The sequence below is a fragment of the Convolutriloba macropyga genome, chromosome 7 (assembly GCF_964194025.1).
Source record: "Convolutriloba macropyga chromosome 7, txConMacr16.3, whole genome shotgun sequence".
NCBI lineage: Eukaryota > Metazoa > Xenacoelomorpha > Acoela > Convolutidae > Convolutriloba > Convolutriloba macropyga.
This window is the reverse complement of record NC_134474.1, coordinates 2,760,338-2,775,828: the sequence shown is the minus strand read 5'-3', so window position 1 is coordinate 2,775,828 and position 15,491 is coordinate 2,760,338. Positions and strand designations below refer to the sequence as shown.

Genomic DNA, 15,491 nt, shown 5'->3' with positions numbered 1-15,491 from the left:
TTCAAAAAATTGCGGAGCATTCCTTGCTCATGTCCCTCGTCTGGGCTCTGCTCTGTCCGCGTGTTCCAGTGCATCTTCATTGAAGCCAACTGTCTCTAACTGTGAGAAGTCCTCTCTGTCACTGTCTTCCAGTGACTCTGAGTCTCTGTGACTCCCTCGTGTTGCAGTAGATCCTTCATCTAGTGCTGTTTCTCCAATATCCGAGGCCTCTTGTCTCAGTGTTGTTTCGTAAGTATTCACGCTCCCTGCGTCATGCCAGTCCTCCTTTATTGCAGTAGATGTGTCCTGTCTTTCTCTATTGTCATCGTTTTGATGACCATCATCTGGGTGCCAGATTTCCAGTTCTGACCCATTTTTTATTAGGTCAGCCGTTTCTTTGTTGTCAGGGATTGAGCCCACTTCAGACACCTTGATGATCACATCTGAAACTGCCATCACCTTGCGTGTGTTGGGTATGTACACCAGGTATCCGTTTTCTCCTTCAATGTAACCCACAAACTTTCCTACCAGTGCCTCGGGTTCAAGTTAGCTGACGTCTCTCTCCCTCTTCCTCATGAAGACTGTACAACCAAAAAAAGATAATTTACTAACTGGAAGCTTAGGTTTTATAGCTTTCATCAGCTCTGCTGGGCATTTTTCGTCTCTTCGTCTCACAACCAAGTTTCTGATCCTTGCTGCGTGAAGAATTGCTGCTCCCCACATCATCTTGGCAAGTCCTGAGTCAATGAGCAAACATCTTGCCATCTCCAGCAGTGTCCTGTTGCATCTCTCAGCTAACCCATTCTGAAGTGGCGTCTCTTGTATGGTCTTCTCCTGTAGAATGCCTGCATCTAAGCAGTACGTCTTGAACTTCTCTGAGAGAAACTCCTTCGCATTGTCTTGCGTCAGCTTCTTGGGCGTTACCACACTGAGAACAAAATTCTTCAGGCTGGCCAGTGCTTCACTCTCTGCCTTAAGCAAGTCTACAAACACAAACTTCGTGTAATGGTCTGCAAACACAATGCAGTATCGGAACCCTGATGTTGACTCTACTCTGAAAGGTCCCGTCACGTCTGTGAACACCCCCTCTAACTTCTCTTCTGCTTTGGGATCTGCCACTCTTGGTACTGGAGTCTTTGTGATCTTGGCCAATGCACACACATTGCATACATCATCGAGTTCCCCAACTGTCTCTGGTGCATTCCTGACCACATCCGCTTGATTCAAATGACCCAATCGTCTGTGCCACTTCCTTGCAATGTCAAGTTTCACGCTGTTGGAACTCATCTCGAATTCTAGAACGCTGCACGGTAAGTAAAACAAATTATTTTTTTGTGTTAGTTTTACCCGAGTTCCCTTCTGGAGTTTCATGCAGCTGTTTCCTTTCACCAAAGTGAAGCTATATTCCCACTCCGTGCAACTTGAGACTGATAGGATAACTGAAGAATAGTTCGGCACACACAAAACATTTTTGAGTTCGCATTGGAATTCCCCTTTGTTTGAGGGTATGATGACCTTCACACAGCCTCTGCCCAATATTCTGGAATCCTCTCCGTTGGGATTTCTGACCACTGATTGAATGTGCACAAGGTCCAGGAACGCATCGATGTTCGTCACTATGTGATCTGTACAACCACTGTCCACTAGCATGCCTGCTGTCTTCCACTGGGTAAGAGCTGCCCAGCCTTCCTCGTCTAGTGTAGCCAATGTTGGACTCATTGACACTGACTCATGTTTGCCTCCATCTCTTTGTCTCTCGATGCCCTGTCTAGGTAACCCTTCTCACCACACTTGCTGCATTGTGCTGTCTCCTTCCTCCTGCAGTCCTTGGCAAAGTGTCCAGGGATCCCACACACAAAACAGTTCCCTCTCTTGGGTCCCTTCTTGAAGTCACGCTTCACTGCCAGTGCCACTGAACCACTTTGTCCTTTGTGTCTCTGCACCGTGCTCTCATGGAAGTTCTGCAGCGTTTTCCTCAACTCTGTGAAGTTCGTTGCCGGGTTGAAGCTTTCCTGTATAACAAAACTTTCAAACCTCATTGGCAGACCATTGAGGACCAACCAAGGCGTTGAAGAGGATCTCTAAGACTGCTTCCCCTGCTTCTTGTAGCCTTGTGAGCAACTCTTGTCCTCTGATGAAGAAGCTGTCCAAATCCTCAGAATCCTCGAGCTGCAGTCGAGCAAGATGTGCCACTAAAGTCACCACTGTCGGCATCTCCACACTCTGAAACCTCTCTTGCAAAAGCCTCCAAGCCTTTGCTCCATCTCCAATGCCATCATCTCCCACACAGTCATGTCTCATCAGCATGAGGGTTGTTCATCTAGAGTCAGTGCCAGATGGCACCACACATTGTTCCGTTTCTCCTTGATGTCTGCAGCTTCCTTCTCATATGCATCCTTCAGCTCCTTGTGGTTCTTGGTCTCATCATTGGTTGCCCCATTGGCCAGTGGCCCAGGCTCATTGGGTTGCTCCTCTCTCCCCAGTGGTGATTTGTAGAGTCACTTCGTCTGCATAATCGCCACAAATCTTGTGCTCCAGATCGGAAAGTCCTGTGCCTTTCCTGTGTAGGTCAGAAGCTTCATTGTCTATTGATCTATTGTAGTTTGTGCAGGCAAAAACAGTTGTGAAAAGACAAAGTACTAAGCAGAAAAGGATTATGAATGTCAACAACTTAGTTTTGTTTTGGAAATTAATTTTATGGCTTAGAAAATTGCTGGGCCCACAACCTGTTGGGTTATGAACTTTTGCAAGCGGAATAAAAAGTTTTTTTAACGAAGTAAAAGAATTAATTTCTCAAAAATGAGAAAATAACAAAATGATATTTTATAGTAGATTAGAGATCTGACTAATAGATCAGGATGATGATTCGAATTTGGGGATGAAAAGGGACTCAAAAATGAGCCGTATATATACCCATTATCAGTATGAAAGAGTCAAGATACAAAACTAATCTTAGGACCATGATTGATAGTGGGGGTCGCAAGGGTTACACAATATGGTTTGTTTCTGCAAATCAGTCGCAAAGGGAACCATAAACGGAATGCATTTGCACTTTTCTAAGAATTCATTCACACTTCCGGAGATATCATAATCATATAATACATGCTGGGGAGATTTTACATCAATTAATCTAACTCTAATAATAGTTATCTAAATTCACCAATTTGAGCCGAATACTGATTCTAAGCACCATTTCTTGACAATTCATTTATATAATTTCTTTGATCAAAGTCAATTTGCTTGTCTCTCTAATAAAGCAAGTCAAATTTTTTTTTCTAATTCCCATTAGGTGTAAGGTTATAGTTTGATCGATATTCTAACAAATTTTAAATCAACCTAAACTCAGCTCTCCACTATGCAATTTTTCTTTTAATATCAACACCTTAACTTGGTTTCGATAACAGAATGACGAAAATCCGAGTGTTAGGAAAAAGGATTCGTTAATGAGAGCATTCCACTATTGTCTTTCTCAAGAAAAACTTACCAATGAAAAGTTACAAATTACAGTGGCATATGAAAAAACTTAATGCAAAAATTCGAGAAATCATTTGTATGTTCTCTTCAACTTTGCAATGAAATAGTTTGCTGAGTCTCGTCGTTTTAAAAACGAGTTTTTCGAGCAAAGAGTTTATTGTTCTCGGTCGAAGTTCGTTGCGAATATTTCAAATATGTTGGTAAAACCTTGTTGATAAAATAAACTGGGTTGCGGCATAGACGAGTGGGCAGTGCTTCTGATGATGATGGGGGAGGTCCATGGATCGAATCCAGGCGTGGTTAACTATTTTCGTACCCATAAAGAGATATTCATCTGGGCTACAGCCCTGAATTAAATTGCAGCGCCTTTCATTGCATGGCACTTTTTCCGATATTAGTTGGTTTTATGTGCTCATAAATGTTTTAAATGTGTCCATCGAACCTCATATGATTAACAGATAATACACAATCGCACTCTTCATTTCATTTTTTAAGAGACGTTCAGGGAACAAACATTTTGAGTTCTTTAGGTTTCACAATGATCACAGAAACTATTCGGAAATCTTGCTAAATCCGTCCTGAAAATGAACACTTTTCTCTGAAAGTGTTATGAAAAATTGCTTATATTCATCGAACGTTAGATATGTACGTAAATATAATTTTTTGCTACAGTTTGGTTTGATGAACTACTGTGTATTGTCTAAGAGTATGTTGACTGCCTTCTAATGTTACTGATCTGGCAGGGGTACAACATTTTGTCTCACGAATACTGGATAATTCTTCATATAAATGCAATGTTGCAGGTTATAGCTGTAAGTGTTTTTTGGGGTCAATGTTGCTAATTGTTAGTTTGATCAAAAGTCTGGCTTCAAATTATGGGTGGAACTAAAATCCACTCTAAATTTTCCAAGTCTACCTAAACTCAGCTCTCCATTATGAAATTTTGCTTTTAAGATCGACATCTTAACTAGTTTCCAATAACAGAACAAAGGAAATCCGAGTGTTAGGAAAAAGGATTCGTTAATGAGAACCTTAAACTATTGTCTTCCTCAGGAAAAACATACCAATGAAAAGTTACAAATTATAGTGGGCTCCGTAAAAAATTATTGCAAAAATTCCAGAAAACTTTTGTATGTTCTCTTAAATTTTGCAATCAAATTGTTTTACTAAGTCTCGTCATATTTAAAACGAGTTTTTCGAGCAAATAGTTTATTGCTCTCAGACGATGTTCGTTGCGAATATTGTAAATATGTTGGTAAATCCCTGTTGATAACATAAACTGGGTTGAGGCATAGACGAGTGCGCAGTGCTTTTGATGATGATGGGGGAGGTCCATGCTTCGAATCCAGGCGTGGTCAACTATTTTCGTACCCATAAAGAGATATTTATCTGGGATACAGCCCCTGAAATAAATTGCAGCACCTTTCATTGCTTTGCATTTCTTCCGACATTAGTCGGTTTATATTTAGTTTTTCCTATGTGCTCATAATTGTTTTAAATGTGTCCACCGAACCTCATATGATTAACAGATAATCCACAATCGCACTCTTTATTTCATTTTTTAGAGAAATTCAGGGAACAAAAGTTTCGATTTTTTAGGTTTCAAAATGATCACAGAAACTATTCAGAAATCTTGCTAAATCCGTCTTGAAAATCAAAACTTTTCTCTGAAAATGATATGAAAAATTGCTTATAATCATCGAACGTTAGATATGAACGTGAAAATATAAGTTTTTGCTACAATGTGGTTTGATGAACTGCTGTGTACTGTCTAAGATTATGTTGACTGCCTTCTAATGTTACTGTTCTGGAAGGTGTACAACATTTTGTCTCACGAATACTGGATAGTTCTTCATATAAATGCAATGTTGCAGGGTATAGCTGTAAGTGTTTTTTCGGGTTAATGTTGCTTGATCTGGGTTAACTGTTGGTTTGATCAAAAGTCTGGCATCAAATTATGGGTGGAACTAAAATCCAGCCTAAATTTTTCAAGTATGCCTAAACTCAGCTCTCTACTATGAAGTTTTGCTTTTAAGATCAACATCTTAACTAGACTTCATTAACAGAACGAAGGAAATTCGAGTGTTAGGAAAAACGATTCGTTAATGAGAGCATATTCCACTATTGTCTTTCTCAGGAAAAACATACCATTGAAAAGTTACCAATTATAGTGGGCTCCGTAAAAAATTAATGCAAAAAGTCCAGAAAACATTTGTATGTTCTCTTCAATTTTGCAATCAAATTGTTTGACTAAGTGTTGTCATATTTAAAACGATTTTTTTTCGAGCGATTAGTTTATTGCTCTCGGACAAAGTTCGCAGTAATTATTTTAAAAATGTTGGTAAATCTTGTTGATAAAATAAACTGGGTTGCAGCAGAGACGAGTGGGCAATGTTTCTGGTGATGATGGGAGGTCCATGGTTCGAATCCCAGCGTGGTCAAATAAATTCTTACCCATAAAGGAAAATTTATCTAGGCTAAAGACCCTGAATTAGAAAGCAGTGCCTGACATTTCCTTGAAATTCTTCCGACATTTGTCGGTTGATGTTTAGTTTTTCTTATGTGCTCAAAATTGTTTTAATATTGTCCACTGAACCTCATATAAATTACAGATAATCAACTTTTGCGCTTTTATTCCCAATTTTTTTCAGAGACGTTCAAGGAACAAAGTGTTTGATTTTGTTTAGGTTTCACAATGATCACAGAAACATTGAAAAATCTTGCTAAATGCGTCCTGAAAATGAAAACTTTTCTCTGAAAGTGCAATGAAAAATTGCTTATCATCATCGAACGTTAGATATGTACAAAATTAGAAAATATAACATTTTGCTATAATTTTGTTTGATGAATCTTTTTTTACTGTCTAAGGGTATGTTGACCGCCTTCTAATGGTAGCGGTTCATCAGGTGTAGAACATTTTGTCTCATGAATACTGGAGAAAGAATCCAATGCCGTATCTTTGAATCTTTCCTATTATTTGCTACATTTTCTGCTTGGGTTCATAGCTCATTCAGTGAATTCTGCCGTTGGGAAGCAGCTGGCATTGTTTTTCTTTTCATTGGTATCCACGGGGAACCAATCTGATATGTATTTTTGTTTGTATATATCTGTAAAATAAATTAGGCAATAAGCTGATTAGATATCAGCGTCAGCAACATGTGTGTCTTGCGTAACTGATTTCTTGTGACTGCGAAAGATGATCACCCTGAACTGCTATTGTCGTTCACAGGCAATTGGCTCTGTGTAACAGAAATCAGTTTATCAAAGGCAGAAAATATTAGCTATAAGGTTTACCGCATTGTAAGAATTGCGGTGAAAAACGGTGAAAACATATTTTTCACAGCTCATTGCTCGCATTTTTTATCGATGGATGCATTTGAAGCAGTGAATTTTTTAATATAAATTTGAGCTTTTTAGTCGTGAGTTTTTTTAGTAATTGAAGTTTCTAGCGCGGAAATTTTGAAGCTTTTTTCCAGTCAGCACGTCTCTGGGTGGCCTCTATTTTCTACCAACTTTGGGTACTTCAAATAATCTTTCCGGTTTGGACTGCCATAGAGTTCCATCTGTTGTTCAATTAGTACTCAAAGAAACTCGATGAAACGTTGAAAGTCTCATTACCATTTAACGCTGAACATGGAAATTTAATTAAAGCTTTATGGCTTTCTGAGTTTTTTTCTGGATCATGGAAATTTAATTTCAATTTATTTAGACTTCCCCTGTATTATTGAAATTTTCCAATGATTTTGGTAAGATTTGCTCCGAATTATAGAGAATAATTATGAATGTGTGATGATTATCTCCGAATCAGAGATAAGAATTAGGATATTTCTATGAAACTCTATCAATCATATTAATTAAGGGTCTTTCCCACAATATTCCCCTCCACGAGATTATAGCCCACCATTTTTGTAGGTTTACCATGATGGGGGGAAGGGGGGAGGGGCTAAAGGTTATCTGACCACTAAGATGGGGAGGGGCTGTAATGGTAAAGACCTGCAAATCATATCAAATAACAACTTATATATATGAGGAGGTATCTTCGAGTTACTGAAGCAAATTCATCATCCAAATCAAACACAATGACCTTAAATTAAAAGCACGTGGTCAGTTACCACCTTTTTAAAATATTTTTTGAATGAAATAGATGTTTTCCCAAAAAAAAATCAATAATGAGATTTTTCTAATAATATTTACAACATCAGAACTTTAACCTTTGTTATAAAAAAGTACACATCAATTTCAGTGACAAGACGTTCATAGATTTCTTTCTCATGATCGTGTCTGATGTGGTTTGTGAGCAACCTCGTTTTCATAATGTTTTCTCAGCCACTTTTAGTTTTCCTTCATCCTATTTTTGTGAAATTTGTTCCATGTTTGTTTTCAAAATGCGTCCACTACAAGCCAGCCCTAGTGATGAGTGGTTTCAAATCTTGCAAGAATCTTGCAAGAAGATTCAAAACTTGAAAAATTTCTTGCAAGACTCTTGCAAGATTTTAACCCAGGCAAAAAGTAAATCAGGGTACTAATGCTTTAGAAAGCACCTTCGAAGCATGAAAAAGGAGGAGGGAAGAACCATAATAGAAAATCTCGGAAAAGTCGGCTTTTAACTAGACTTAATCAGATTTTCTGACAGTTGCTTAACTATTTCAGCTCGATCAACCCCCGAATGCAGCCAAGTAACCTGTTTATAAAATATCGATGAATTTAAAATCTTGAAAGAATTCAAAATCTTGCAAGATGAAATTAATAATCTTGCAAGAATCTTGCAAGTCTTGAATCAGCTTTCAAACTTCTTGCAGCATGATTCAAATCTTGAAGGAATCTTGACAGCAGCTTGCAAGTAGTATGTATTCCCGTCCAAGGTTGATTGGAAGTTTCTTGAAAGATTTTTAATTCTTCGATCACTAGGGAGCGCCATTACCAATAAGTTGATATAAAAACAGCGCTTTTTTGTGAAATGTTGAGACACTGTGAAGAAATTATGATGGCAATTATAATGTTTTATTATACTATGAATTACTACAATCTATTGTTTAATAGCCTCTACCAATTATTATAATAGTTTTCCGTCGCCATATCCCACACTGTAAGGTTGTAATACATTTACTAAAGTAAGTTTTTTTTCGGGAAAAAAGCAAAAATTAGGCGATTGATTCATCTTTTTTTGTAGGGGTGTTGACTTGTAATGTCACTCTGTAAGTTTCAAAATGTGTGAGATCGTTTTTCAAGACTTCTCCTATTACGCTTTTTTTAAAGCAGAGCTTTAATCTGTTTCAGACAAGTACATCTACCAAGCTTACGAGTATGACCAGCTAGTTATAATGGCGGTTATTGTTACTATCGAGGACAACAGAACTGAGAGGTTTCTAGTTAACAATACACCACCCCCCCTCCCCCTCTGTCCCTCCACAACCGCTACTAATAAAGTATCTCTGAATTATGAATGTAAAAAAAAAATCAGAAAATTCCCTGTCTCAAAGTTGCGCCGAAATTTTTGTTAAAACGATGTCATAAGATTGAGGATGAAGGAGATAATTATGGAATACATAATTATTTTTGATATGTACTGTGAGTTTCCCAATTTTTTCCTCCGTACTTTTGTAGAATCAATAAACCCCCCCCCCCATCCCTCAGCCCTGAATTGTATTATACCCCATTAACCTCACAGAAATGTAATAATTCTTGGGGGAGTTTGTCAAACTTTTCACTCTGTTATAAATAAATTTATAAAATTTAATTTTTTTGTGTTTGGAGTTTCGTGCCTGACTTGTAATCATCACTAAATCGTATCTGTTTTCACAGGTTGAGGTCCCCGAAAATCAATATGTCCAGACCAAGATTAACGCACGACGGGTGTGTCGTTAGTTCAAATTTGCATAGTCTGGAAACACGGAAAAACGCACGGAACGTCTGATGATCGCACGAAAGTACGTAGGTTAATATCAAGTCCCGCGGGCCGCTAAGGCATGGCCAAACGCGCTAAATGCGCAGCTCTTTAATAGTAAAGTGGGGTTTATTTCCGTATGGGTTTATTTCCTATATCATATGAAGCTGATTTTTTTTCAGTGGGTTCTTTCTCCGCAACCGCTGGACATAGACACCTTCTGTGGGACCTCAACCTGGCTTCCCAGAAACAAGCTTCTCGTTTTTCACAGTACACCAATTTTTTAGTTTGTTTTTGAGACTATCTTTTTGTTGGTCTTGAATTAGGATCAATGTTGTGGTTGGTCTCGAAAAAATTTTAGTATCTGGCCTCTTAGTATCACGTCCTAACTCTTGCTAAAACTATTGTTAACAACATAACCCTCAGTCTTAAATAGACAGTTCGTGCTGGGCGCGAGCGAGTCAGGTGTGGGTGAGTTTGATAATACTGGGCGAACGAAGGAGCTTATACCCTGTGACGAAGAATGTCAGAAGAAAAACAGAATCGACCTGATTGAAGTCAAAGTTGAAAGGCAGGGGCCAAGATCAGATTGTATCGAGATTAAATATTAAAAAGTTAAACATTCTCTCGTGCAATCACTTCCTCTCCGACTCGGCTCAGTGGGAACACAACCATAATTGTGTGTCTCTCTCTGCGCAGTGTGATGTTTTTCCCGCAAATAATGGAATTTGCCTAGCACTTCGTCCGATAAAATTTCTTAAATGTTCCAGCGAGACAGATAGCAGAAATCCGGACATGATGAATGAGATTTAGTTGTGACTTATGGTAATTTCTCGACATCGTTACTGGGATTACCAGGAACTTTGGAAATTTTACCGGGATTTACCCGGATTGATAATTTTCCCGGATTTCCCCACAAGATATACGGGGAAACGTAACCCTGGGCGTTCATAAATAACGTTTTGCTGCGATCTATCTTCAAATCATCCCCTGCTGAGCACCATAAAACAAGCTTACCAATCATAAAACGCCATATATGGGTTTTATAGAAACTTTCTAAACCGACAACGCGCGATCATAAAAATTTTTGAGTTTTGCTGACAAACGATCTAAACGCCTGCAGTTCCAAAACAAAGTTTCTGTGCATAAATTTTCAAATTCTGTACTTTACTTTTATGTTGCCGTACTTACCATAAAATGCCATGAAAAATTGTATATGGAAACTTACATACCACAAAACGAGTCAGATGTGGCAGGGCGCACTGTTTCATGTATTGCCATGGGGGCCAAAGAAAAATGATCTCCGTGGAAAACTTATTATCCATAAAACGGCCCGTATATGGAAACTTAGCTACCAATGCAAGATCATAAAAACGGAAATTACAGCAAACCATTGAGACATAGTTAAGTTTTTTTCTCTTTTTTTTGGAAGGGGGTGGGAGGAGGGACCTTTGATACAGTAGTCTCACTAAGCCGAGATGCATAGGGGCATAAACTGTCTGATCTAATAATTCATTATTCAAAAGATTCATTTGCCTCATTTTTGGCGCCTTTGTTTTCAATTTTTTGGGAAGAGAATTGATTAGCGAGTTTCCAGTGAAGCTACGACTAGCTTTATATAAAAAAAATCAAACAATTTTTTTTCTTTGTTTAAATTTTTGATAAATTTCGATACAATGTAAATTGTGAATTGTATAAAAAAAAATTTGAAAGGATGAAGTGAACGAAAATTATTTCATGGAAAAACAAAATCAGTAAAAGAATAGACAAAAACTTGGTTAGGCAGAAGGAATTTTTTGTTAATTAAATAAAAAAATTTGTGCCAAATCTAAATAAAATACTTGATAATTAAAATACGGTACTTAATGAATAAGTGTCAAATGTCTTAGCATAGTAAATAAAATTGCATAGAAAAACAATGAAAAATTTTCTATAATTTTTGATTAACCAATTGACTATCTACCAACGTATCCAGCTTTTTCATCCCTATCTATTTAACGCCTCTATCATTTATTCCCAATTTATTCATCCCTCTATCGATTAATTATGACAAAACATGCCTTCATTGTCGATTTCTAATGGCGGTATGAAATTATAGAGGGGTGAAATGAAGTAGAACCATCCCAAATTGTATTAAGTCTATGAGCTCCGAGTCATTCAGTTTTGTACATTTGAAGTTTTAAATTACGTGATCTCTAGTTTTCCTTTTTACTAGTTTTTTCCAAATATCTTTTTCTGGGAAGCCATGCGGGTAGAAAACGTACTATTAGATTTAAAAAACGTTGGTGTGCGCCACCAGCTCATTTGCTTTTGAAAATGAAGTTTACGGACATTTGTCGAACTAACTCTTCAAAATTTTAATTCCAAACTTTGTCTGATGAGTACCAAAATATCTTTCGCCTAATCGAGTTTTCCCGTTTATCAAATCTTTCGATGCTGAATGTTTTGAGTTCTAGCTTTGTTTCTGCAGACTTCGTTTTCAGTTTCCGCGGATAGTCAAGAAACGTTGCTTTCAAGATCTGTGAAGAAAAACGAAACCAACGTTTTTGAAAAAAAAGATTTTCAAAAGATTTCACAGAATTTTTTTTCAAAAATCTTTATTTTAGGATAGAAAAATTGATTTCCTGCGAGATTACCAATGAAACGACCAAATAATTGAAAGAGTAACTGGAAAACTTTTCCTTTATCTTAATATACCTCAAATAAACCAAATAATTTAGACCTTGGCTTCTGAACAAATTTATTACCCAATTTCAGTATTCCTATAAACCCGCACCGCTATTTATACAGAATTTTCCGAAAACATCTGCATCATCATGAATCTGGAACTAAAGAGATGAAGCTGAAAATTTGGACAAGGATGTTTTTGAGTATGCTGATACTAAGTGTGCAGTTTCTATTGTGATGTTATTACTAGATAGTTGATAATGTTTGTGGGCAAATTCTGTTTACTTTCGGGCTTTTAACAAAGTTGGAACATTAGTTATAGCTAAGATTTATAATTTTCTGATGTAAATGTTTAAGTTAGAAAGTATATGTGAGCATGTTTCCTTTATCTGTAACATGCTTTGCGTGTTTTTACATCAAAGTTTAACCCTGGACTTAGTTATTTTTCTAAATTGAGATTAATCGAATGATGCAGCCACATTCGATTAATTTTTTAGCAAGTAATAAAGAATATTTTACGTATGAGTATCATTCGAACGATTAATCACCCCCGGCTGAGGTCTCTGACTGAATAGCCCTCTTACCAGAATCGGTGGAATTCGCAATTACATGGTTCACGAAAACATAGGATTTATCTGATCATTGGCAGACTTGAGCTCTAATGAGCCTGATTGGTCTCAATATTTAGCGCATGTGGGTATGATCACAGACAATTTCGAGCGCAAATTAGTCAAAAAAGATTGTAACTGTTAATTGTTTGTTAATCGTTTGTTTATTTGTTGTCAAACAAATTTTGTAGCATTAAATTATTCTTGTCGGTCTTTCTGTGAGCGAATTTTCGCCTGCCGATTTTTTGTCTGACCCATTTGAAATTTCGTCCCCAAAAGCGGGATAAACAGGTAGCCCGCTCCCACTGTTGCCCCCAGCCCCCCCCCCCCCCCCACCCCCGATGCAGCCCCCCCCCCCGCTGCACTCACCTCACGCCCTTTCAATTAAGATAAAGCTAGCCTCATGTTAGTCGGCTATGTTTATGAATTGTGGTCTTTATCAAGAGCCAACGGTATAGTTTTAGTCTGAACAGAGCCACAAACGATCACCTTTAAAAGTAGGTGTAGGTAACTGTTGCGAAAAACCTTTGAATGCTTGATGCTTGATCCAAGCTCTAAACGATTGTTGATAATGATGTGTGAATGCTGTTGAATTTTGATATTTGAACTTCGAGCGCAACAGGATCTGATCAGAAACAATTTTTAGCGGAATTCAGACAAATCAATGCCAGAAGATTTTGGATTATCAGTTTTTGCCGCTCGTTTATTTATATGTTTTGTCTCTATCAAGAGCCAACGGTACAAGTTCGCTCTGATTAGAGACAGCTCGTGGGTCTGATTTGTTGACTTTGATCAAAAACCAATACTTCGAGCAAAATCAAGAAGTTTATGGTACATAATTTTTTCCTCACATAAGCGATTGGACATTATAGGTTAGTTTTTCACATGTTAATTCCTAATTAATGCAGATATTCCTAAGTAATAATTACAAGTTGTCAAGACTGCTGCTAATATAAGGAGAGTTTCACTCAAGAATGAATGTTTCAAGGCTGTTACAACTTATTGGCCTAGGGCAGACTTTGTCATCGAGAGGCTGCGCGTAAAAAAGCCGAAGACGGAGGCGTTCTTTTTTGCATCAGCAAATCATTTTTCTTGCCTACACTTGCTTATAATTTAATTTGTCCCACATCCGGCTTAAGAGAACTTTGTCCAAATTTAGACAGTTCTTGTTTGTTTTATGCAAATGTGCATACTTTCAGCTCCTGTACGATGATATTGCTTGGATGCCATGATAATGTGGGTCTGATCAGAAACAATTGCGACGGCAAGTAAGTCTGATCACATATGATTGCGAGCCAAAGGTGTATTGAAAGCGATTTATTGTCAGTGACAAGAAAATTGCGGACAATCCTTGCAACTTTTCGCCCCTGATCTCTTAAAAATCACGTTTTTCTGTAATATTTATTCACAATTTGCCGGCAGGGGTATCTTCATCAATGCACTTTAACATTTACTTTATATTTAAAACAATGATGGATTACTATTATTATAATTACCCCTTACTTCATTTTTATAGGAATCGTTAATTATTTCCCACTTTTCCACTTTGATCAGTTTCAAAAGCCTTGACGAATAAATATCCCTCACTTTAAGTTCAACCCACTTTGAGTTAAGTTTTGAAATCTTAATTTAGACTTTGACGGATAAAGACCATATTTGACCCTCACTGCATTTTTGATAAGAAGAACCGAATTTATCCCCTTTATCTCCTTTAATCAGTTTTATAAGCTTTGCGCGGAAAGTAGTTAACATATCGGGGGTTTTAATGAGGCAAATTTCCGGACAATAGTAACAAAAATCTGTCCGTCTTTCTCGCGTGCCGTGTCATCAAAACGTGCAATCGCGGACATCTGCCAAATTTTCTCAATTTTGAGTAAACTGGCAATGTATTACCTCACTGTCACTTGTCCGCGATCACCTATAACGCCTAATTTTTAAACAAGGTGGAGCGGACAAAGCTGACATTGGCAGGCAAACTTGCTTGCTCAAAATGTAGGATTGGCGACGCAATTGTGTTAATGGAGCAATTTGAACATTTTTCTTTAGAGATCAGACCAAGGAACAGCTGAATTTTCAGTTCAAAAATTTATACGGAAATACTCAGGCGCTTGATAAACAATTAACAAAGTAGCCGCTATAGCCCAAGTTAAAAACGGCGTAGTAGAGTTTTATATAGTACCGTATGGTCAGTTATATAGAAAATATTCAGACTTTGCAGCACAATATTGGCAAAGACAAATGGTCTTGTTTTGAGAATGTTTTGGATCAAAGCACAATGTGAATTTTTGGCAAACATTGATATGCATGCTATGACATAATATCACAAGACAATTGTTAATCTTTTTTAAATAAATGCAGTTTTTGGAATTCTTTCACAGCTCGAAACAATGAAACAGGTCATAGTTTTTACCTGTGGGCAATGGCAATCTGGGAATGAAACTGAACCTGTGTTTATTAAAAGTAATCTCAGTAAAAAGAGATGATGTGTTCCATTGGTACCTGACAGGAATGCTGAACTCTTCTTTTCCATTCTTCTGTTCACTGATAAACACAGACTCATCCTCATAACACCAAATGAAAACAATTCTTTTTTCATCTTCCAATTCATCAGCAGTGACACAGCTAATGTGTGCAGTGCTGTTGAATGGAATAACCCAGTATTGTGAAAAGAGAACATCTGCAACTATCACATTGTTCTCATCTGTTATGAAGTAAGCTGTGAAATAGTTCCACTGATGTGAGTTTGTGGCTCTAGGAAGAGTGTCACACTTGATTGTGAAAGTGTCATTGTCAGTGAATCTGATCAATTTGTTATCCTCATCCCAATAACACCAATAAATGGTTGGTGAAATGTAAGACCAATTGTAAGGTAATAGAAT

General features: G+C 37.5%; 1 protein-coding gene across 7 annotated transcripts in view; it reads left to right on the top strand.

Moving 5' to 3' along the window:
• LOC142342046 (uncharacterized) overlaps positions 1-12,446 on the top strand; it is a 51,802-nt gene extending 39,356 nt beyond the window's left edge. For 6 of the 7 annotated variants that reach the window (XM_075393218.1, XM_075393219.1, XM_075393217.1 and 3 more), the window contains 3 exons: positions 8,731-8,815; positions 9,774-9,908; positions 12,095-12,446. In XM_075393218.1, coding sequence (XP_075249333.1) covers positions 8,731-8,815; positions 9,774-9,908; positions 12,095-12,242 — 368 coding nt within the window. In that variant the 3' untranslated portion in view covers positions 12,243-12,446. Of the gene's footprint in view, positions 1-8,730; positions 8,816-9,763; positions 9,909-12,094 lie in introns of those variants that run through there. The other variant, XM_075393221.1, reaches the window with a different exon arrangement.
• Positions 12,447-15,491: the final 3,045 nt, after the last annotated feature.